At 38.3% G+C, this 24,177-nt stretch overlaps 1 protein-coding gene across 1 annotated transcript in view; it reads right to left on the minus strand.

Moving 5' to 3' along the window:
* Positions 1-24,177, minus strand: part of ZNF292 (zinc finger protein 292) — a 55,512-nt gene that overhangs the window by 17,333 nt on the left and 14,002 nt on the right. Inside the window, exons 2-4 of the mRNA XM_055713575.1 lie at positions 8,634-8,788; positions 8,027-8,105; positions 6,556-6,691 (exon numbers count right to left, since the gene is read on the minus strand). Coding sequence (XP_055569550.1) covers positions 6,556-6,691; positions 8,027-8,105; positions 8,634-8,788 — 370 coding nt within the window. The remainder of the gene's footprint in view (positions 1-6,555; positions 6,692-8,026; positions 8,106-8,633; positions 8,789-24,177) is intronic.

The following is a 24,177-nucleotide window of genomic DNA, read 5'->3' on the forward strand; positions in this document are numbered from 1 at the left end:
ATCTTCTCAATAAGATACAGGAAGACCTCAGGGTTAAAGCTACATATTAGCTCTTAAGCCTTTATTCTAATCCAAGTGATTATAATCATTACAGTTAACATTTGAAAGCCAATTCAAAGCACAAGTTTTAATTATATCTATTTCATAACTGAACTATGTACTGCATTTTGAGACAGAAAACAGTGCTGAGGTGGCAGAAGCAAGTCTATCATGAGGAAGAGTCTTAAGGACAAGATTTTGGGGTGTTTTTATGTAACACTTTGTAAACATATATTTATAGTGCAATGTCTATTTCCAAAGTTATTGTAAACAAATGTTTAGTTTACCATAACAAATACACCTTCACAAATACGCTTTGAGGCACAAGTGCTTTTTCAGTGCAAGTCAGAGCCTCTATGAGCACAATACCTGAAGTATTTAATGAGAATGATCTAGTTATCAATGGCATGGTTCTTGGAAAAATTATGTCATTTTTGTGCAATGCTCCACCATTCATTAAAATTCATAAACTTATGTTTGTGCAAGGCGCGTGCAGAATTCATATAAGATTACAGAACTAACATGAGAGGAAAAAAAAGACTAGCAGATGACATCTGACGGATGATAGTATGATCTACTAAATCCAGCAAATAGACTTGGAGATACTGGAATCTAACCTTTTAGACACAGTTTCCCTGTTATTCCTTTGAATCCTATAGCGAGCATCTCACATCATACTACCAAGTGATTCTGTGTCAAGCCCACAAGAACTACTATGAACTTTTATAGCAGGTAACACACCATACATGGATTAAAAAAAAATATGTAATCCATAGATTAATAGCACAAAAGAGCAGCATGAATAAGCCACAAGCACAGTACTGTAGTAGGAAGTTCTCTATGGTGGACAGTTCACACGTATGTCCTGTTTTGGCTGACTGCAGAAACTGTAGAACATAAAAGCAGAGAATTTTTGCCTTAAAGCACTCAATCCTACTACTCTACACCAATTCTTGGGTACGTATAGATTAACCTACCATAGACCATGTCTTCTCAACCTCATTCTGGCCAAGGAGGATGAAAGCAGGTGAACGTACATATGGGCTATCCATCTCAAAGAACTTTAGTTACTAGTCAGTAACCTCTTTAGCGTTAGTCCACATGCATGTTCACACTGTGGGTGACTCTGAACAGTACTGCACACTTCCATATTTATCTGGAGCTGGGTCTCAGAATCCTTCACACAAACACCACCTTAGCACAATTCTATTGAATGCAGCACCAACCCTGGATGCTCCTATAATGGCATATTGTTTGGTGAAAGGGTAAGAGAACTTCCAGGTGGCTGTTTTGAATACACTCAGGATTTTTATTATTTTTTTATTATTTTTTTTAAAGTGAGGCTGCTGGTATCATTTGATTTCTGGTGGTGGATGCTCTGATTACTGAAAATTGTTCCATGCTGGCTGTTTAAGTTCTAACCTGCCTGTTATCCACCTTGATAATCTCTGAATAGCGATGGTTGTTTCCTTGAAGCTCTTTTCAGTAGGACATACTTCAGAAGTATGCCTACTATATTCAAACTTAGGAAAATTTCAAGAACTTACTTCTTGGCACCCAGGTTTAAATCTCTAAGGATAATCAGAATCAGATAAAAAAAGCAGCAGCCATCTGGCTTTTTGTAGGATTCTCTCAGATATTTTCCTTCACTCGCCCTCAGTACCAGCTGAGGATACCAATGACAGCTTTGAAGGATTTGACCATCACTGCAAGAACATGATAAGAACAGAAAGATAGATTCACATTGAAGAGCACAAGCCACTCTGACAAATACTGAAGATGAAAGCGCAGTAGAGTGTTTTAACATCATATATAGGCTACCACATAGCCCAAAACATTGGGCATGCTTCCAATTTTCAGTCTTTGGTGCACTAAGCATTAAGGCCATACAGATTAGCCACACAATGTCAAAAAACCATAAATTTTGGTTGCCATGAATGCAGATCAGCCTCAATTCAAGATTAAAATCAGTCCCGATCTCAAATTAAGCTATCTGGTAGTTCAGAAGGAGGCCAGTAAGACAGAAGACCTACTGTCATGTGAAGAATTAAGATCAGCTTAAGGTTTCTTTCCCTAATCAATTAATGAAGCAGGGAAACATGGAAAATTCCTCTCTCTAAATGTAAGTGCTTCTTGTTCATCATACACAATCTCAAGAAAAAAGTAGTCACGCAGCTGAAACCTCAAACAGTAGCAGGTCCAGTCAACACGCAAATGCAATGCAACATCTGATAGTAATATGAAAACAGCTGACAAGCGCTAAAGCAGGTGAACCATTTACTTTCAGACTACTTAGTGATCACAGCTAATACTGCCATCTTGAATTTAAATGATGTGGATAATTTATTTTCACACATCTAGGATACCTTTCCAGATTTCTTTCTGCTTTGGTAGTGAACTTTTGGTAGTTGCTCCCACTATTTGAGGTGGAAACTGGTTGAGCTGTGCTCCACAGAGAGAATGTTACCAAAGCACTCAGTAACAGATCTATGAAGTGTTATTTTAGAAGACTAGTACTTTGCTATCCTCATGACCTGATGGGATCATGTAACTTTGGGTGATCTTTCAAGTCTAAAATGTCTGTATAGCATCGTGGACAAAACACGAAAATTTGATAGACATTCTTTAAATGCACAGGAGACAGGTTTAGGTGAAAAAGAAGAAAATTCGCATGAAGAAAACCCAAGTAGTTTATAGCTCTTAAGCACACTTTAAGAGATAATACTGCTGAGGAACCAGAATTTGAATCAAGAAGTTGCAGGCCTACTCACGTAATTGTCGTGGGTCCTGTCAGGTAAAGACATAGGCAAGGGACAGAAGTAAGAAACGATGTGTAACTGGGGGAAGGACTTGACTTTGGCACTGAACTGCTCTGAGGGAGCAGAAGGTTGCCTGGGCATTCTTCAAATGAATGTAGATTGATCCATGACACAATACCAAACAGATTCAGGAAACTCAGGTTTCTCTCAGATGGCAGTCATGAGTAGTGCTATCAACTCCAGATGTCCACCTAGGGGGCCCACAAATGACATCCAAAGACCCTGCTTACAACTTAGTTTCTGCAAATAAATTCTCTTTGGAGTCACCAGTCAAGAATAAGAAAAAAATAACACTCCTCAGCTCAGTAGGAATCCAAATTCCCATTTCCAGGCTAGTCCTCCATACAAAAGACAAGCACAATGTGGGAACAAACACAGTCCCAAATGACAATGCTGATGTTTCACTTGCAGGGGGAGAGAGATAATTTTCTTCAGGAACAACTTAAGTGGGGTATCAGCATTACAACAGCTCCCAAGAGAAGATTTTTTTTTTTTTTGGTGACATCTGTTGCACAGAATTAGGTAACTTAAAGCCAGGTTTCTCAACATCCATGGTCAGAGACAGGGCAATGTCAATGTTTGTCACCCAAGCAGGTGGCAAATCAAGTGGTCAAGAATATTTCCAGTGCAAAAAGATTTTATACAAGGACACAAAATCTGTATCTACTGTATGCATGAACTGTACTGTAAGAACTACAAGACAGACTTCACTATTTTATATCATAGTACTGTATGAACATCTTGTAGTGATGCAGTAATACTCATCAGCAAAGAAATCGGTGGCAGACATACTGTTCTTGTCAGTGCTTCAAACAACTGGCTATCCACCCTCCACTTCTTCTGAGCTCCTTAGTGCATGAATCCTTACAGACATACATTTGTCAGAAAACTGAGCTGTGCCCAAGGCAGTCAGGAGTAAGGCAATTACTTAATGACATGGCACTCAGAACGGTCTCCCTAACCTCTCAGCGAGTACTACCTGCTCATATTTAGACAGAACTCATGCAACAGCATATTCCCAAGAGGAAAAGAAGAGTCCAGTTCAGACAAGCCTGCATTTGCTTGACTGTAATCAGAACAAACCAGCTGTGCTGTGGGGTCAGAGAAAATGAATTTGTCTCTCACACTACATCCTGAGTTTGTACTACTTGAGAACAGAGGAATTCAAAAGGATCTGAAACAGACACCTAGTTGTGCTTCCTAAAGGGGATGCAGAGAGGCAAACTGACCTTCAGGAGTCAACAACAGTGTACTTCAAGAAGAGTACTTCACTGACCTAAAATTGAGCAGATACCCAGTTATGTCAAAGATACTGAATAGGTCATAATTGAGACTACCAAGACTGAAATAAAACAAATATGAAGCAACAACTAAAATACAGGCAACAAAACCTTAAGAGAACGATACGAGGAAAACCACTTTGTCTCAACTAGTTGTTTTGTCTCCAACAGATGTTACACTAACCATTACTCAAAGACTGAGTTGATCAAATATGCCAAATTACAACATCTCAGTGTAACAAGCTGACACCCTAAATACTTGGGAACTTCTGAAATAGCAAATGGTAAAGGCAACATTAAGAACAAACACAAAATCCTGTAAGCAGAGTTTACAAATATTCCAAAGACTGTTATACCAGAGTTAAGGCTGAAGACTGCTGAGACACAGCTGTCCACTGAAAGAAGGTAAGTGGTAACCAGTGGGGGTGCTGGATTACAGTCAATGAAGTAGCTCTCCAGGCAATGGAGTTTTGGTATTACTAAAATGTCCTTCAAATTAGCAAGACTGCATAAAACCATGCAGTATTACAGAGCATTACAATAGCTACACAACAGCTTGTCAACTGAGTAACAAAAATGTCATATGTAATATGACAATCTTGCCACTGATACAAGTAACTGTAGCAGGAGTCAGTAAAGTCCAAGGCAGAAGCACCCCTGGGTAAACAACACTCAGGTGGCAAAAGGAATCTTGAAATATCCACCAAAAAAAACCAACCCAACCAAAAAAAAAGCTATGCAGGAAAACACCAACAAAACAAATAGTCATCAAAACCAGATTCATGAGGGAGTTCTTAAAACCCCCTCAAATATAAGGCAAGTAATATATTAATTAAACCTCTCTTAGAAGTACCTTACTGTTACGAGGACTAGAAGATGGTTGATATGAAGCTAGTGTAAGAATACTCTGGGGGACTCTGAGAACTGCATACCAATCCAAAATCTGTATTAGAAGCACAATAAATTATTAAAAGAAGTGGCAAAATGGAAATCTTGTGGAAGAGTAAGCGTGACTTTTGTAAAAAAAAAAATAAATAAATCTCATTATACATTTACTGGACTTATCTGAGGGAGTTATGATAATATGAATAAAGGAGATCCAGTTAGTTTTCTAAAGGTATTAAAAGAAGTCTCTCAAAACCCCTAAAGATACCAAACTATGTTGGCAGTAAAAAGAATATCCTCATATGGATAAATAATCAGGTAAAAGAAAAAAAACCTCAGTGAGTTCCCTGAGGATCTGCACCAGCACCTCTGCTGTCCAGCATTTTTATAAGTATTTGGAAAAGGGGCATAGAGAACACTGTGATAAAACATGCTGATAAAAGCAGGGTAAGAACATGCCACCAGTTATGGGAAAATCCCAACACTGAAATAGGTACTACTTCTTAGGAAAGAAATTGGACTAAACCAGACAACTTTAAATAAAACATCAGTTCAGTGCTCAGTCAAGAAGCAAGTCTACTGCTAGGAAACATTATGAAAGAAATGCAGAATGAAGCGGATGATCAGTACATCTACATGCTGACTGCTTTGGGCCCCCATATGAGGCATGGGACAGTAAAGCTAGAAGGTAGCATGGAACAGACTACAGGAGAGAGAAGATGGGATGTGACAGCAGTCTAACAAATCACATCTTATGATGCATTCATTAAAAGACATGAGAACAGTTTACTTAATAAATAGAGAGTATCACATGAAATAAGCAGGCATCAGACTAAAAGCAGGCAGACAGTAAGAGGAACTACTTGATATGAGAACTGTTAACTCTGCCAGACGCTTAGGTGTGATGGTTCATATAGATTCTAAAACCAATTAGGCAAAGAATCAAAAAGAGCAAAAAAACCAGCTAAGACTTATTAACACAAAGATACCACTTCTGAATTGCAAATCATTAACAACAGAAATAATACACCACGAAAATATCATTGTAAGCCTCTGCTGATCATACACTCTTCCCTGAGCAACTGCTGTTAGCCATTCTCAGAACTCTGGTCTAAATGAATCTTTGGTAATGGCCCTCTTTACATTTCATAACTGAGTAAATGCCATTGTCATTTTAAAAAAAGTATTTTTTATTTTATGTCAAGTAATTTTTGTATAACAGTACTGAAGCTACCCCACTGTAAAATACCCTGCATGTAATCTCCCTTCACATGGCTTATGAAGAAAATGGCAAGATATCTACAGGTATGATTACATTTTATGCAAAATACCAATGTTAAATAAATAAGCATTGCCTGAATTAAGAAAGTGTACTCCTAGGCATATACAAAGAATTTATATATTTATGTATTTATATAGCTTATAAATTATCACAAACTATATTCAACAAAAGACTTCCACATATCATAATAATGTTTCAATGTATTATAAAATTTAGGCATATTTTATCCCAACCATAATTTAAATTTTACCTTTATCTGGATCCAACTGTTCCTGGGAAAGAATAGCACACAACACTGGGTTCTTCCACACTCCTTTCTCTTGTGTAAGTGTAGTTAAAATGTGCAGTTCCCGGCTGCCATTTTCCATCAAGTTTTTATGAGCCACCTGAATAATATATATTATGAAACAAAGTATTGTTAAAAAAGATACTAAGAATATGTGCCTCATTTATACCTTATGTCAAAAAAGAAAACCCCAACATCCTTATCACATAAAGATTAAATGTATTACAAACCAACCTTAATATTCAGCCTATATAGGCTTTATTTCTGCCTAGGCTAAGAAACCAAAACAACTGAGTGCTCCAAACTCACCTTGAGATTTATTAAACAGGACGGCTGCTTGGGTTTCTGAAACTAAATTTTAAAATAGGCCTTCCTTTTTAAAATGGATGAGCAAATTCTCTGCTCCACATAATGGTCCGGCACCAGCTGCTTAAATTCTTACTTTGGACTCTTTGGCAGCTCAATTTTTATGCACCCAGAGACACTGAAAAGAATATTTTTGTAATGGCAGAAGACTTAAACTCTAAGACCTCACCTGCATGGTTATATGCAAATGTGATGAAGGCAGGCTGGAGTCTTAAAATCAATTAAAATACTTTCTACTACATTTAGATACTAGAACAAATTCTGGAAGCAGATGTATGCTCAGGGGCAAACTAAATACCTGCAAAAATCTGTGGCTTAAGTAGCAATGCACAACTAACACTGGTCCTTAAAAAAAGGGGGCTCATGTTTTTCTCTTCACTTTTACTTTTCCACCTGTTCTGAAGGCTGTGAAACCTCCCAGCATCAGATGCATCCCTTGAGAATTGATTTATATCAGGCAGTTGCTAGTCAAAATTCACTCTAAAAAAATCAGCCTTGCACTTCCTGTGTTACTGAGGCTGAGAATCCTGAGGTAACTGTATCTAGGTTTTTTTCACTATTACTCCTTTCTCCTCCAAACCCCCCTTTTTTAACTGTAGGCAATACCTCCCAATGTGTATTTCTAACAGATAGCGAGGACCAGAATTGTTTCAACACTCTCCTTTCAAGCAGAGCTCTAATCCTTAACCAGCTAATGCCCTGTGGGATATCTAGCAATCCTGCAGTATTGATAGATTTTTCATTCACAGTCTCAAATGTAAAACCATAACTAGTAAACAATAATGTATTACTTCACTTCTAACAGTGTTAATACACAATCACCTTTTAAAACATGAGCTTTCTTTCAGGTATCTGAAAATATTGTTTTCTCCACAGCTGCCACATGAACCACGACAGACAAAAGATATGACTGACAGCAATTACTGCAGAGTACATAGGATTTCCAGCTGAAGGCCTTGATCTACATCAGCCACCAGGAAACAAGTCTTCAGACATACTACTTAACATCCCCGGGTTTCCAAACCATTCTTAAGAGCTGTTAAGTCTTTATTTCATGAATAAAACTCACCTGTACAAAAGCCTGAAATTCTTCCCATTTACTTTCAGGTAAATCAAGAGGCAGACACAGAAGTAGTTCAATACAGCTTCTGGAAGTGAAATGGAAATATTATTTGAGGTAATTTTTGGTTTTTAAAATGTATAATCAATTCTTTATTCTAGTAGCCAAACAGTTGTTTGAAACACCAAAGTCACAAACTAGTTTGGTTTCTTTGCACATATAAAGAAGAGGCAGTCACGTACACTTGCAGAAACTATAAAAGCAAACTCTTTCAAAGACACAGATTAAAAAAAGTAATTAGATTCACCATTGAAGTCCAAACCTGTAACAGCCTGCGCAAATTTATGCACTTTCATATTGCATGCAAATTAATAGTAGCGAAGTGTTTCAAGCCAGCGATGTTGGCTTGCCCTAGATCAGGAGTCACTCTCAAGACTGCCCCATTTCCAACAGCCAAAAATGTTCCCTCTCACATACAGCATTCACCATGAGAAAGGTAGGTGCTTCCCAATCTATTTAGAATTTCTATAGATTGTGAACTGGATTGGGAAAGCATTTAGGCAGTAAAAAGTTTATACTGTACAGGCTGGGTTTAGTAACTGAAAAACATACTCACAGTGCTAAACGTTCAAGCACAAACGCTACATTTTCACACTCAGAGGTAAGATAAGGTCGTGCTTTAACATAACTTCGGATAGCCACTGTATACACCTCTAACAGGGGCAGAGGGTCTTCCGATGTTTTCCACTTCTCTGCATATTCCAGCAAAGTCTGTTTAGGAAAAGGAAAAAACAACCCCAAAATTCAGGAACATATTTAAGTTTTTAGCTTCATACTCCTCACTAGTAGATTTTCTTTCTTAATGATTACATCTATCTCCCTAATATGAATTACATGTTCTCAAAGCATGCCTTTTTTCCTTTAAATTTACTGTTTCATTAACAGTTGGAACTTAAAAGAGTCCCCACACAATCATTCTCTGATCACATTAAAATGTTACGACTGACACTTCTGCCCTACGGTATCACCATATAATTCATTTTAAATTCATATTTTCCCAATATAGAAGCCTGAAGAGCATTATCTGGGAACATACATACTTTCCTTTTTTTCGGGATGTCACAATTAAGGGACTGAAAACTCAGACATTCACTTCTAACAGTTCAGCTTCTCAAGCAAGTAAATTTGAAAGTATTAGCCTTTACTCTAACTTCTCTGCTTTTCAGGAACAGTTTTACATTCCTTTCTCTTGCCGCCTTGCTGATACACACGAGACTGATTGAATCACCGCCACACAAAGTACAAAAGGCTGCCAATCATTTCAGTCAGGGCCAGGGGACTCGGACACACATTGAGGTACAGTAGCTAGAAGGGTTCTCATGCCACCATCCAAATCATAGTCCCCTTGGATCTCTGCTCTCAAGCCTGGGACAGCTTAACAAATTGCCAATTACACTATGGCATGTTGCAAGTCCGTCATATTAAAATGATCAACTTTGCTGTTTCCTTCTTGCGGGGTGTAACAGATAGAAAGCTGAGAGTAACATAGCAATTTTGGTTGTCTGACACCCTGCCCTAAGCAGGGCCATTAGAGTAAGTTTTTTGGAGTGATGTCCGATGGAGCTGTACGCATCCTGAAGAACAGAGACTCGACAGCCTCTGTGGGCAACCTGCTTCTGAGTCTGGCTAGCATTTATTGGGATTTCACCCCATCAGTACCTGGATGCAGTCCCACAGGTTCTCAGTAATGGCATTTATCTCCCTCAACCTGCTGGCTGCACTCTTGCTGAAGGTGTAGCTGATGCGATGCTGCACAGGCACACTGGTGGCTGTTCAGGACAGCTGGGTTGGTGTCCACAGAGCTGCTCCCCAGCCACCAGCCTGTTGGTGCATGGGGCTACCCCCTATCACACATAGGGCTTTGGGCTCACCTCCGCTGAACTACGTCTCAGCCCATTCCCCCAGGATGTTGAAGTGCCTCTCAATAGTCTCCCTAATCTCCCATGTATTGATTGCTCCTGTCAATTTGCAAACATAAAGAACATACTTAAAATTCCCTTATTGGGCAGTGTCCAAAAGAAACCCTCTCAAAAAATGTCAACTATATTAAACTGAACAAAAAACTGTTTAGTGTGGTTGCTCACAGTCACAATATCACCACCAGGTTACAGCACAGCCAAAACATGGACCAAAGGTATGCCAGTCAAGGATGTAACAGGTAAGAAACATGCAGTTTCTGGTAAACTGTTGCATTAAAACCTATTTTGGTCTTAAAAGGAAGTCTTCATACACAGTCATCTTAAAAGAAGTTACATACCCTACCTGTCTGCTGCAGCACAAGATGCTTCTGTAGCACCTAGTGCTCCCTACTGGAACCTCAAACCCAACGGGAGTATTTATTGTCTGTTTTACTGTAACATCCAATACGATGCTCTCCTAACAGCAGCAAAAAACCACCGCAGATGATGGCACAGAAATCAAGAAAGAATAAAACAGAGGAGAAACACGGAAGAAGCAACAAAGGAGGACTGAATAAACAACGTAACAATGTTAGCAAACATCTATTTCGGTACCATTTGGCAATTTTGATCAATACACTAGAATAATCAGAACAAGGGAGTATACTTGAAATCATCTTGAAAGAAACTCCAGTAGAAAGTCTCCCTCTGCCCAAATGCTTACATAACCAGATGTACTATGATTTCAGTTATTGATTTGTCATACACGACATGTTTAAGAATGCTAGCGGTAAAACGGCTGCAGTAAAATAACGAAGCTGAATCCTTCACTCTCTGGGTCCTGAAGCAATATTTTGGATGGAACAGGCAATGATTTCTTCCCCTTGTCCAGCTGATACAAGTATTCACATTAAAAGAGTTCAGGTTTACATGAATGCCACAGGCTTGCACGAGAAGCCCTTTCTCCTTAACTTGATGTTGTTTCTTATTAATACAGAGCAATCAATGAGAGCACCTTTAACAGTATCGTACTATAGAAGATTTACAATGAAAAGCATACTTGTATAATCTTTTTCCTTAGAGAATAAACTTTTCCTTAAGTGCTCAGGTATAGCTTGTATTTTTGCACTGAAGAAAACACAGAACTGCTTTATGTGAAACGAGTATTACAGCTTAACCAACCTTACACTTGCTTAACAGAAACAATTCTCCCTGTAAAGGAGAAATGCAAAACCAAGTGGCTGGTGACACTGAATAAAAGATGGACTAACATGATGACAAAACATTCTGTGCAGCTTACTGTTCATACGGATTCTTAAAATAATGTGGGAAAATTCTTTGTGCTAGCTTGGAATGCTACCTAGCTCAAATAGAGTCAGCTTCAAAACCAGAGATGAAGAGTAAAAGCTAACACTGTCATAATGAATTACTTTCCTTTTTCGATTTAATTTGAACAACATATTTCTTCTTTTAGAGTAAATATTAACACTCCCTTCCTGCAAAAAAACCCCAAACACTCCCCCAACCAAAACACCCAAGCAGAAGCTAGCTTAACAGACCAATGCAATAACAGGTTGCATAAACTACCATTCAGTTTTATCCAGCTGATTGTCCAAACTTGCTAGAGCTGGCCTGGACATCACGAATCTGCCAAACAGCTTCTGCCAGTAAGGTAAGTTCATATTTAGGAAGATGATATATGAAGTAATTAATCCTGTTTAATACTAGAAACACCAGGTTTACCTGTTAAAGACTCAGTGTATATTTGAATGTGGCCCATATACTATACTTTACTAGTGTCCTGTTCAGAAGACTGCAGCAAGCAACAAAATTAATGCAAACTTTGGTAAGTGAAGGCTACCAAGCCAGGACAACACATCCTGGAAGTCTCAAAGTGTTAAGTAGAGCAGAAGAAGGAAAAAGACAACAACAGGGATGAGGAAGGAGAAGAAAGTGGGGAGATGTAACTAAGCAATTGGTCATCCGAGAAGCATGACTGAAGAATTAAAGAGGATTCTTACCAGTTGTTGCAAAGACAGCAACACCTAAAAATCTAAAGAAGAAAACAATAGCCTCGGCAGAGAGACACTGATTCATAAAGCAACCCATGACAAGTGACCATGGAGACCTGCAACACCAGACCAGATCTCATATTTCATGGGGCAGGAAAGAGAGACCTTATAGGTATCCAGCATGCTAAAACCCCTCCAGCTCGGCAGTATCACCATCTGATCTGCACAACAGAGAATACTGAAGACTGCAGGCCCCTGATGATGAAACCCAACTGGAATTCTCCTAAATAATTAGGAACTTTACTGAAATACCATGTAGTCATTAATAGCAGAAAATTCCATTCGGTAAGAATTACAAAAGCACTTGCAGAACCTATGAAAGCCCAACTAACACTACTCCAATCCACATCCAGATTAATAAGGATAAACTGAAGCAAATAAAATTTAGTTTTGAAAATACGAGGTTTAGTAGTAGTTAGCCAAAACCAAAGTAGATATAATCAACACTGACAAATTCTCAGAATCCACCACCTAACAAAAAAGTATTCAGTATGTTGGTGAACACTTACTACCAGTATAGTCCTCTAAAACCAGTGTGTACAGATGCAAAGACACTGTGTAAAGGAAGCAAAGGCATTTGCACTATAACATAGTGGCACTTATTTCAGTATTAGTGCTATTTTTATGGGTTTTGTATCTATATCAGACACTTCCAAGCCATTATATGAACTATATTAAATACTTACACCCACCACACCCTTCAAAAGTATTCATCAGTATGATAGATTTCCTTGTCTAGATGTCCCTAGACTATACAGCACTGCCACTGTACAAAGAAAATCAAATTCATTCTGCTTTGCTTAATGAATCATTGTTGTGCTCCGCTTACAACCATAAAAAGAAAGAATTTTACCCCCAGCCCTGGGCCTCATTAAGTTATTTATCTCCCTAGTCAGGACATGCTTGTTAATCAAACCAAGTGCTGTATTCAGAGCACAGCAGCAAAGTTCTGTTCCTCTGTGAAACTGAAACGGGCATTTTATTTCAGCAGCAGCTCACACAGGCAAGAATGCTCCAAAAAAAATAGAATCATCTCAATTTGTATAGTAAAAATCAGTACGTATTATATCTGTGATTTAAACTGTGGAAAATATTTAGCCACGGGTAATATTCAGGCAATACATCTCATCCTTTTCAATTATTATCAGAACCCTTACGTGAATATTGCAGTAGAAAAGCATCCTCTGGTGGGTGCACTGCTACTTTCAAGAGTTATACTGAGCAACCTGCTTTGCTAAAACTAGGCCTACAACACCAAAGTTGTGTTAAAATATGTTTCATACTAAAAGGCAGCATTATTCACCATCCACATATTTAACTCTTAAGATGAAATTCTTACCCCTGTAGGTATCTGGGTAAGGGCAAGCTTACTTAAATAGGTTAGAACATAACTGGGACTGCCATTTCCATTCCCTGCTAAGCCCAAGGGACTAAGAGGCAGGGAAAGTGACAGACAGTGGTCATACGATAAGCTGCATCTCCCAAACCACTCTAGTAACCAGCAAAACCTCTATTTCAGTGATGTCCCTCAAGTACACCATGCAGAAGAGTCCAAGCAACAAGCTTGATATGATAAAGTTATCTGGAGATCCATCTTTAGGAGCTGCACACAGAGCGGCTGCAAGAACTCCCTCCTGAGGTCAGCTTCTGCAGCGGCAGAGGTAGCCAAGTGATGACTGAGCTCCACACAAACAGCCAGGTTCAGGAGCAACAGCACTTCCCAGTGAGATCGGTCTCCCACTTCACGTTCACGTGGAGCACATTCCCACAAAGGTATGGTTCCCCCTTGGCTGGCACAACCCTCCAGTACCTGCCAATCACTGATTCAAAGAGCAGATGCTTTCTACAGATACCATCAAAGGGTATGTTTCAAGAAAACAGGGCAAGCTTTTTTCAAAGCTGGTAAAGAATGGCTACAAATTCTCCTAGCATCAACAAGAACTTCAAAAGAAAGTGAAAGCTACAGTCAAGAACAAGAAAGAAAATGAGTGAAGCAGGTCTCCCATGTCGACCATGCACATGACTTAGAAACCTTTTTCTTGGCTTAAGATTCTCCCCTCTGAAGAAGGCAGGTACGCGCTAAAGACCAGAGCCATTCCCAGGTTGTAGTATTAGATGGATCATGACCAAATGAAAATTAACTTGGGATCCCGAGTTCGGTATCATCATATAGAGTAAGATGCAAGAGATATGCCTAACGAGCCCAACACCATAACTGCTTCAGACAAAGCAGCTTCCACTCACTACTCTGGACTCGTTTATAGAGTTGGATGCCAGGATTAAAGGGAATGAAGGGAAGAAGACATACCATAACTAATCCAGAACAAAAACATCGTACAGATCAGGAGAAAAGCAGCTGACATTGCTTACTAAACTCTGCTAAATAACTTGGAATGTCAACAAACCCAAAGTATTGAGTGCAGCATGGTAGATTAGGTCTATCACAGTAATGTGGTTTGACATGCCGTATCAGGAATAACGTGTAGCCATGATGTGTCTGTATGGCGAGTATAAGGGATCATTCAAAACAAGAAACACTTTCAATGGGATATTACCTGCAAACTGAAGGCAGTCAGCCTCGAGACTTGTACACAAAGAGCACTTACATCAAACAGGTATTCAAGAACAGCTTATGTACAATGCCACCAGGCAGCACGCTGCAAGTGTGAGCACACAGTCAAGGTCTGTTAGATTCCACTCCTGGGTAGAAAGCCCACCTACATGAGGCTTGTTAGTGGAAAACACCAAGAAGTGAATGTTAACAAAAGATTGCCAGTAGTGATGATGGAAGATGTAGCAGTTTGAGTAAAGGAACAAAGGCATTGCAGCAATGACTGTGGAACACTTATTTAGTCTTGACAAATGTCCTAGCAGAAAACCCAAACTAGGTGAAGTCCCCTTCCCACACCCAAATACTGAACTGGATGGGGCAGGGACATAACCTCTAGCAACACTTCAAGGATAAAGAAGTTTCTCTGTCTTAATATATACGTAATTCGCATATGCACAAATACATACACAGGCTATCATACCAAGACAAATCTCCTTTCAGTTACACTTTTCTTGCTTTGGAACTATGATAATTTGGTTGTTCTTACACCGGGTTGTTTTTTTTTTGTTACCTGAAAAGACTGAACAAATAAGCTACATTGCCAAAGGGGGTATAAATAAACTTAAGAAACTAGCATACCTCCAGAGATGGAAGCCTTAAGGTATGTTGTCAGTAAAGTATTTCTGTAACCACCCAAAAAGATGTGAGTCTTATGGTTCCTCTGTAAGAAAGCTACTCCTTTTCTAAATTCCGTATTATCAATTACCCTAAAAAACCCCAAAGACAACCACATTGGCTAATATACATGGTGAACATTTTTGGCTAGCATAATGCCATCTGTGTAAAGTTCTAAACTCAGCTTTGTGGCATCTGGAAATTTTATATAGCGAAACATATACTCTGTGGTATATAAGACATTTAAGTTCAGCAGTACTGGAATAAGCCAAACCAAATAGAGAATAATTCATATAATTTGTGAGTGTACTCCTGTTTGGAAAGTGTATAATTTTTTTGGTGGATGGAGATGATTTGAGATTGGTGGCGGGGATAATAAAAATAAAGCATTTACAATAGCATGAGAGATCTTCCAAGTTATAAACTCTCTCATGGACTCCTATCAAATTTGGTAAGTTCTAGAGTTGTGCTACTTAGTATGCATGGGAATTACTGCCAAATTATTACAGTAATACAAACAGAGCACCATGCTTCAAATTAGAGTAGCTATACCAACGCTTCTCCTTTCTCAGATAAGACTGTTGTGTTTCCCCTCAGTGTGTCAGAAAGTAAGGTAATTTAAATCTCAACCAAAGAAAGAAGCAAGATTCTTCACAATTACTGTGTGTAAACCCACAGACACAACCACAGAATATGACTGTTAGTACCTACACTCTTAAATACAAACCCATCAAATCCACACATTACTTAAATAGCTAAGCTAAATAATATTAAATAATTATAAAACTAATTATCAAGGAGGGTGTGACACCCTAGGGTGTTCACTGACATTTTTGAAAAGTTTTGACTTTGTCTTCATTCACCATCCAAACACTGTTAAATACTAGGTGTATCAGTGAAGCACCTAAGTCAAGCTCCCAACCTTTCACTTCAAACTGCCTGAAATCAAAACTCATCTCTAATGTTTAAACAAAAAACCATGATATTTTTCTGCCTGTCAATGTGACCAGCAAGTAGTTCAGTATAGGAATAGATCTTCCAGGTTTAATAAGTACACACACCACAGATGTTGAAGGAGTTTTGATTACTTACATCACACTGCCAGCAACTGCAAAAACATAAAGTAAACATTAGTTTAAAATATGACTATTTAGTATTTAATTTGTGATGTCGTAACATTTCACACTTGGAACAAAAAATTCTGGTTGTCTAAATCAAAAGCCACCCAGATTTTTGGTATCCTGATAAACTTCCAACTTCATGTAAAATCTATTATCACAGCACTTATATTTTGTTATAAAACATGATTTCATTTAAGAATTAGCAGCTTGTGAAAATATTTATTTTGTCACTGCTTGTATTTTCTTGAAGATCTGGACTTGAAATAGAGGCTTATGATTACATAAAACACAGAATGTCTCAGAAAGAGGTATTTATCAAGACACCAGTATTAGTACCAGTATTAGTTAGTAGGACAGAGCTGATTTTGTGCTGAAGACATCATGAACATCCTCCTGTATATGCACAAAAATATGTGCAAAACCAGGTCCCAATACACTGATCCAGGCCAGAAAAATCAACCCTGGAGCCTGATCCACAGGTCTACAGCCCACAGAAGTCTTTGCTTTCATTTAAAAAAACCCACCATTTCTGGCTCTTGGTTGTCTTTTTTCCTGATGTTAGCTGATATGATGATATTCAGCTCTTCAAATGGCATACAACCTGCCCTTCCCCACAAAACACCAGCTCAGACCAAGATCCCTGAGGCAGTACTGTGAATTCAATGACTTCACTGACTCTCCCTCCCTATAAGGTGTCATCATGATTTCTAAACAGAACACCGGAGAAGTAGCAGCACAGTATATAAATCATTTAAATAAGTAATTCTAGTTTCTTGCATAGGCGAACTTCACAGTCTTTACTGCTTACAGTTTCATCACACGGGGCGAGGGGGGAACCCAAACCAAAACCAAGGCCATTGCCAGCTTCTGCAACAGCCCAAGATACACAGGGTAGACATGACCCCAGCTCACTGCCCTGTCTTTCTGTCTCCTCCAATGTAAGGCTATGGCAACATCTTCATTCTTCTATTGTTCCATGGTGGAAAGAACAGTTTTGCCCAGATTTATACAAACCAAGAAAGAACAGCTTTTTCAATTTCTTTCTGCAGCACAAGTTTTTAATATGCTCTAAAGAACAAGGACTGAAAGTAAAGATTTTACCCAGTGCTTCCAATAAGGTAAATGGCTTGTATCTTTCCTACGGGCTGCAGTGGTCCAAAATACTGAATTACATCTTCATCAATAAAGGAGTATAAATCAAACTCCCATAAGCAGTGTAGTGTTTTCTTTCCTTTTTTCCAGCATTACTGACACTACTGACGGTTTAAAGAAGTTGTAATTCTGTGTTTACTAGTAGCTTCACTTGTACTCTGGACAGCCATTTTCCTAATGTTTGTTTTGTATTATCTTTTAACTAACATTTATGGAGTAAGGGCTATTAGCACCTTAAGTCCATGACCAGAGCTAATCCTTCATCAGCAAGAAGTAAGTTTTAAGTCCTATCAGCTCCCCAAATATGCTCAGTGTGTAGGTTCAAGCGCTTGTGCCAGCACAAGCAAAGCAAGCAGAATAATTTCTTTTCAGGAAGGAAGTCTTAAGATGCTTAAACTACTGCCCGAAAACAGTAGGACAACTGATTTATCCGATTTCTTCTTTGAACAACACTAATACAAGCAGTGACTTCATAACTGCCTGCAGGAACACGTGTACTGCTTCTATGTTCCCTAATTTCATCTCCTGTACGCTGATACTTGTAAAACATGCAACTCAGATCCACTTTAATGCATTTTTTTGAAATGAGCAACCAGAATTTCCTTTAAAACAGTATGAAAATCAAGAACTGGCCACAGATGTTTCATATACATTCAATTCATGATTTGTGCATTGGGTATGACTAGTAATTAGAACTACCAAGAATTTCACTGGTCAAACCTAAAATTCCCCTCTTTGCTTAAGAGTCTTCTGAGTGCATTTTCTAATTCACTTCACTATTCTTCAGCAATCTATGTATGTTACTAAGTTCAGCTGAAGACCAAGCATCTTGTAGAAACTGCACCCTATCCAGAGCAACCCACTCGGGCATCATCTGCAAAGTGACAAGGCTAGATATAAGCCCCAAAGAGTTACTCCCCTGGCATCAGACAGGCTTCTTCTCTGGTTTTGTACAGTCTGTGTCTGCTTTATTTCTCAATTTTCAAAACAATCTTGTACAAATACTGTTATATTCAAACAGTTCTGATCGATTTAACGTATTGTCTCACTAAATTGAGAATAAAGGAAATCTATCTGTGGTATTTTTGCCTCCCTAGAAGATTATAACCTAGTGAAGAGAAATTAAGCAGCACAGAAAATACACATCCAGGACTTCTTTCTGTATTTGCCTAAAGTTTGTCTCAGACTTTGAGTTTACGACTGCTGTGGGAAAAATGTCAAATCATTATTCTTGCCAAAGAGTTAGCTCAAAAACATTTACTGCCAAAAATCTTTTCCTCTTTCCTTTTCTAAAAAGTACATGAAAACATGTTGCTTGTCACAATGCTATATAACTTTTCAGATACCAAGAAAAGCAGACAATTCTCTAAAAATAGCTTTGAATGCCAGAGATATGCACATCACACAGAAGTAAATGGTCAGTTAGTATCCTGAAAAACAAGGATTCTTTTTAACCTGAAGAAATAAACCACCTCACTGTGGCAATACTACTATCTAGCTACAAGACTAGGAGAGTGAGATATGCAAATTGATATGATTTAATAGATGTTCTTTGGAAGCAGCTATCTTCTACATTAGATCTTCTTAAAAACTCAAATCCATTGCCAGACATTGCCTTTTAAAAACATACAATAAAAGTGAAAGGGAGTAAATTTGTAGTACCACGTACTGTTTCCTCCATGTAAGCACTGCTCAAGTGCTACTCATCATCTGTGTAGTTTTCTTTTTCCATGCAAACTGTGGAAATACAAGGCTGTGTGTATTTATTTCCTGCAGGTCACGAAATACATTGCCTGGGGTCAGCTAACGAACAGCACAAAAAAGAGTGGTAACTTTAATACTGACCTTTAAAAGCCCCATGTTACTATCTGCTTGCAATTATTTCAACTCTTCCTCAGATTTCTTGTGCAATACTTCAGATGAGCAAGAGCTACCTTTCAAATATGCACAACTATTTTAAGAATGTAATTCACAATAATAATCTAAGATACCTCCTGCTTGTCAATGTTCAAGTTACTAAAGCATGCAATGATGAGACAGGTGAACTAGGCAAAGCCAGACACTGCCGCTGTAAGGATATGAAAATACTTATCGATGTTTCCTGATGTTAACTGACCGCTGCTGAATGTGAAGAACACTGACAATGCAGTCATACTGACCTATGAAGGAAACAGAACAGATGCTGCCTCCCAATTTTTGTTTTTATAGCACAATCCTCTCTTTTATATTACAAAATGTAAGCATAGTCCTGAAAGTAAGCTGTAAGACTTTTACAAAAACATCAACTGAAATTAAAATGGAAACTTTGGCCACTATACCCCAATACCCAGCACTCTACACTTTCCTCATTCTTAAGCTGCCATCTTTCCACTTTTGACACTTCTAAAAGTAACAAGCGAGATTTATTATTTCTCTTGTAAAAAATGTTTCCCCTTCATGAATTTATACTTCATTTTATCATCTTTTCCATTTATCTCTGTACCTTGCAGATAATCACTAACCGAACATAAGGATTTAAAAGTCTGACTAGTAGGCTTAGGTAATTTCTTTGCTGCATTACTTCAACAAAGGATCTGTCTACTATTCAGTTACAAAAATAGACCAATTTGTAAGATTAAAGACCCCACCAATACTAAGTCCAAGGGTCTGTAATCTTCAGTCAGTTTTCACTTCCAAAACTAAAACCTACCCGTTCCTCCCTGAAAATGTATTTTCCAGGCATATGCCTCACATTGTTGAAGTTTTTGGTATGGGTTGCAATTGATTGCTTATGTTTAACTACTACTCAAAAGAAAACAAAGAATGTGTTTATTGTTCTGTTCAAAAAGAACAGCATTTGAAACTGCTCTTAACTTGCCTTTCCCAGGGGAATTAAGAGCACCATAAAATATTTGTTAACCCAGTGAAGTTCTTGCGGCATTCATGGTTCTGCAGGAGATACTGTTCATTAGCCCTGGAACACGCACACAGGCACAACTCCATGCTCAGACTTGAGAGGTCTCCACCAGTTACATATACACAGCAGATGTATTGAAAGCTCTTACATTCAGGACCAGTATCTTAAAAGAGAAACAGAGGCATCTCAGATGTGCAGCACTAAGACAGAAGCATGCACAGCAACTGTGTACAAGCACAGTTCTAGATGCGTTCACACTAAGGGTGTGCACACATCCTGATGCTAGGGACACCAAAATATTTTGAGATTTCAGTATAATTTTGGTAGCTAGGCCATCAGATATAGAAGCTTCAAAAACCATTTCATGAATATACAGGTTTATAGAGTTGCTTTGAGATATCAGAAGCAAACATATTTCTTTGAAAAATTAATACACTGATTTTTTTAATACTGATAGATTTACTAGTTAAATATCTACACGAGATACATACAAACAAGAGGTATTTCACAAATCAGTGGGCTAGACTATTTCAAACTGCAATATGAAAATAAAGCTATTATACATAAAACAGTTCCTCAGATCAGAGGCAGAACAAATTTGGTGAGAAATAAAACACCTTTATCAAAGGAGTCAAAAAACAGTGAATGTCCACTGTGTAAGACACTGCTTTCCAGGAGTAAAGATAACAGGATAGAATGCTTTCTATTAGTTTTAGGATAGGCAAGAAGAAATTTCTCAACTTGCATGCAGAGGTGACAAGCCCCTAAACAGCAATAGAGCATGGGTCCTGGAGAGTAATCAAGTACTAAAAAATTGAAGGACAGCTTAGTTCACAGCAAAGTCCCTGAATCCTAAGAAATGAAACATGAGGAACATGATGACTTTATCTGTATTCTCAATCAAGTAGCTAGGTATACCGTCGTGATATTGATGACGTCTTCTGATTTAACACAGGAACAAAAAGTTTGGGGATTTTTTTCTGGGAGACACAGCTAATATGCTAATTCTTGGGCTGGAACTAGACATTCATCTCATCCAAATTTCATTTTTGAGGGCTGTGTTTTTCAGAGTAAAACTCTGTGAGCCTGAAGCATGATCTCGCTGGCTGCCACAACCATTAAAGAACTGAGCATGGGATGAAAATAGCATTGTTCAAATTCCTGGAAAGCTGTTAACCATCTACTTCCAAGGTGCAATTTATGCTGGTTTACAAACTAAGCTGGACTTCTGGCCTCAGCTCTTCTGTGCAACTCCAGCCCTGTGCCAGCATCATTACAGAATCAAATGAAGTGCCAGCCACGGAACTGAACCGGTAAAATAAAAACAAACCTGTAAATAACTGAACAGATCTCTCCTTTCGAAATGGAGCATTAGTCCTGCTTTGCAATGCAGAAATCATCCCTGTCCCAAGAACCCACTGCAATTTAGAAGATGGCTAGGATGATAGGCAGGACCAGTGGGCAAAAGAAGATGCACTGGGAAGTCATGTCCTCAAACCTCCAGAGCATCTAAATAGGAGTTGGTTCAAGAAGCATTTTCAGACCATCAGAACTTGGTTAAGTGAATGCAGCAACACTACCTGCGACAGCTCTCTTCTGTACCATGAGGAAAATGGGATTGACTTGTTGAGATAGCTTCATGGTTTGTTTTTTTTTTTTTTAAAGAAGTAGTTGGGATACTAAAAATATGTTAGATATCCCAGTTTAGACAACCCTTAAGTCACGCTTTGGTACCAATGCATCAGTACACCAGACGATCTCTTTCTGAAGCTCCACAACAAAGTTACATCCTAAAGGGACACGAAAAGAATCTTTACAGGTGTTGAAATACCATTCCTCTCAGCCTCAATGATCTACAGTTCCTACACCGAAGACCGCCTTTTTTTTTTTTTTTTTACATGACCTGCTCTCTCTCCTCCTTGTTGTTCAGCATTTTACCAGAAGATGGAGAACAAGTCTTTCATCACATAAAAAGCAGGAGTCTTCGATAACTGCTGCAAGTTGGGGGTTTTTTTGTTTGTTTTTATTAGAAGTTGTTAGGTTAAGGTTCCCATGAAAGGCAATTTAACTGGAGTTGGCTAGAGGCAGTTAAGGAGTAGCTGGGATGCAACCAGCATTATGTCCACATTATGTGAGGACAGCCTACCCAAATAAGATGTCAACAGAATAGTCAAGTAAAAACTTGATTAGTTTTTGAACTGCAATAGTTCTGCATGTCAAAAAAACCTTAGCAATACAATGTCTAATTTAAACCAAGTCTACCTCAGATTGCCCACGAGACTTCACTATTTAAAGAATTAGAAATAAATACTATGACAGATGATTTTAGAAGCATTTAAAAGAGTAAGCTAAATGTTTACATACAGTAATGAACCCCATTATACCTCCTGTCCATTTTGAAAAGCATGGGGGTGGGGAAGACGAGTATCCATTCCTTTTTCTGTGGTATGACAAACCTCTGACCAAGGCATTTCTCCCTATCACCATAATCATAATCCATCTTTATTTCCCTTTCACCTCTGCCTCCAACAACGAGCCTCAAACTTAAATGATCTGTTTCCATTGTAGTTTTTTTCTTAGTTGGGATGCTCTAGAGGCAAACTGATTTTTAGACTAGAATAAAACTTAAATAGAAAAGCATGGATATTTCAAACCTGCCCACTACAAACACTAGACAGAACAGCACCATATGAATTACCGTTGCCCTCACAGATATGCCAAAATAAAAGGTCAAATCAATATAAGTCAAAAAAATCAGTTTCTATTTAGAACAGTGCATGGAGAGGTAATTTTATATCAAGTCAAAACTTGATATAGAAAAAAAACCCAAAGCATCATACTTCTAATTAATTTCCAAAGCAGCTTAAGTAGGCAAATTAAAACTGCTACTAGTTATCTGATGCAGTATTTGTTTACCGAGGCTTAGTACTGCTACCTCAATTTTGTAGATAAGACAAATTCAGCAAGAGTATTAGCTCTTACATGTTTGTTATAATACTATAACACAATCCAGAATTGAACAGCAAAACTTCAGCAGGTACAGAATGAGACTGCATTTTCAAAACTAAGGATGACAATCAAATATAATTATCTTTCCTAGTGTACAAGTACTATTTAAATTATGGTTATGATCAAAGAAGATCAATCCCAATTTGTACTCAATTTTAGTTTTTAAACCTTTCAAGATTAAGTTGTTTGTGTGCTGGTTTTACTTTGAATGTGCCTTCCGAATTGTTTCACAACAAAAATTGTTAAGCAAAGCATAGCTCTAGAAAGACAAGATGCCTTTGGCTGAAGAGTCAGCTGATGTTGCTTTAATTCTGATGGAGATATTGACTTGTGCCCAGAGGAGAGGGCTAAAGCCAGACTCTTAATTCCATCACTTACTACAAGATTGTATTTAAGCAATTGTTTTCATTCTCAATTTCTGCAGGTGTGGTGCAGAGCTCTCCAAATTTTTTTCTTCCCATTACTACTACTCTTCTCCACTGATAGGTTGTAGTTCCAGTCTTCACTGTTTTTTGCTCTTCCTTCAAATGAAAACTCCAACTGCTTTTACACTGTACACCCCCATCTTAACACCATTAGCTTCTCTATCCTGCAGTTGAATGCAAATTCAAGATCAGTGAGTGCAAGAAATTACTCACAAAGTCAAGACAGAATCATTCAGAGATAAAGTTCAGCACTTAACTGCAAACTCAGACTTTGGTTTTGATCCACAAAAAGCTCACAATA

Source organism: Falco cherrug, chromosome 6, assembly GCF_023634085.1.
Source record: "Falco cherrug isolate bFalChe1 chromosome 6, bFalChe1.pri, whole genome shotgun sequence".
In the NCBI taxonomy this organism is placed as follows: domain Eukaryota; kingdom Metazoa; phylum Chordata; class Aves; order Falconiformes; family Falconidae; genus Falco; species Falco cherrug.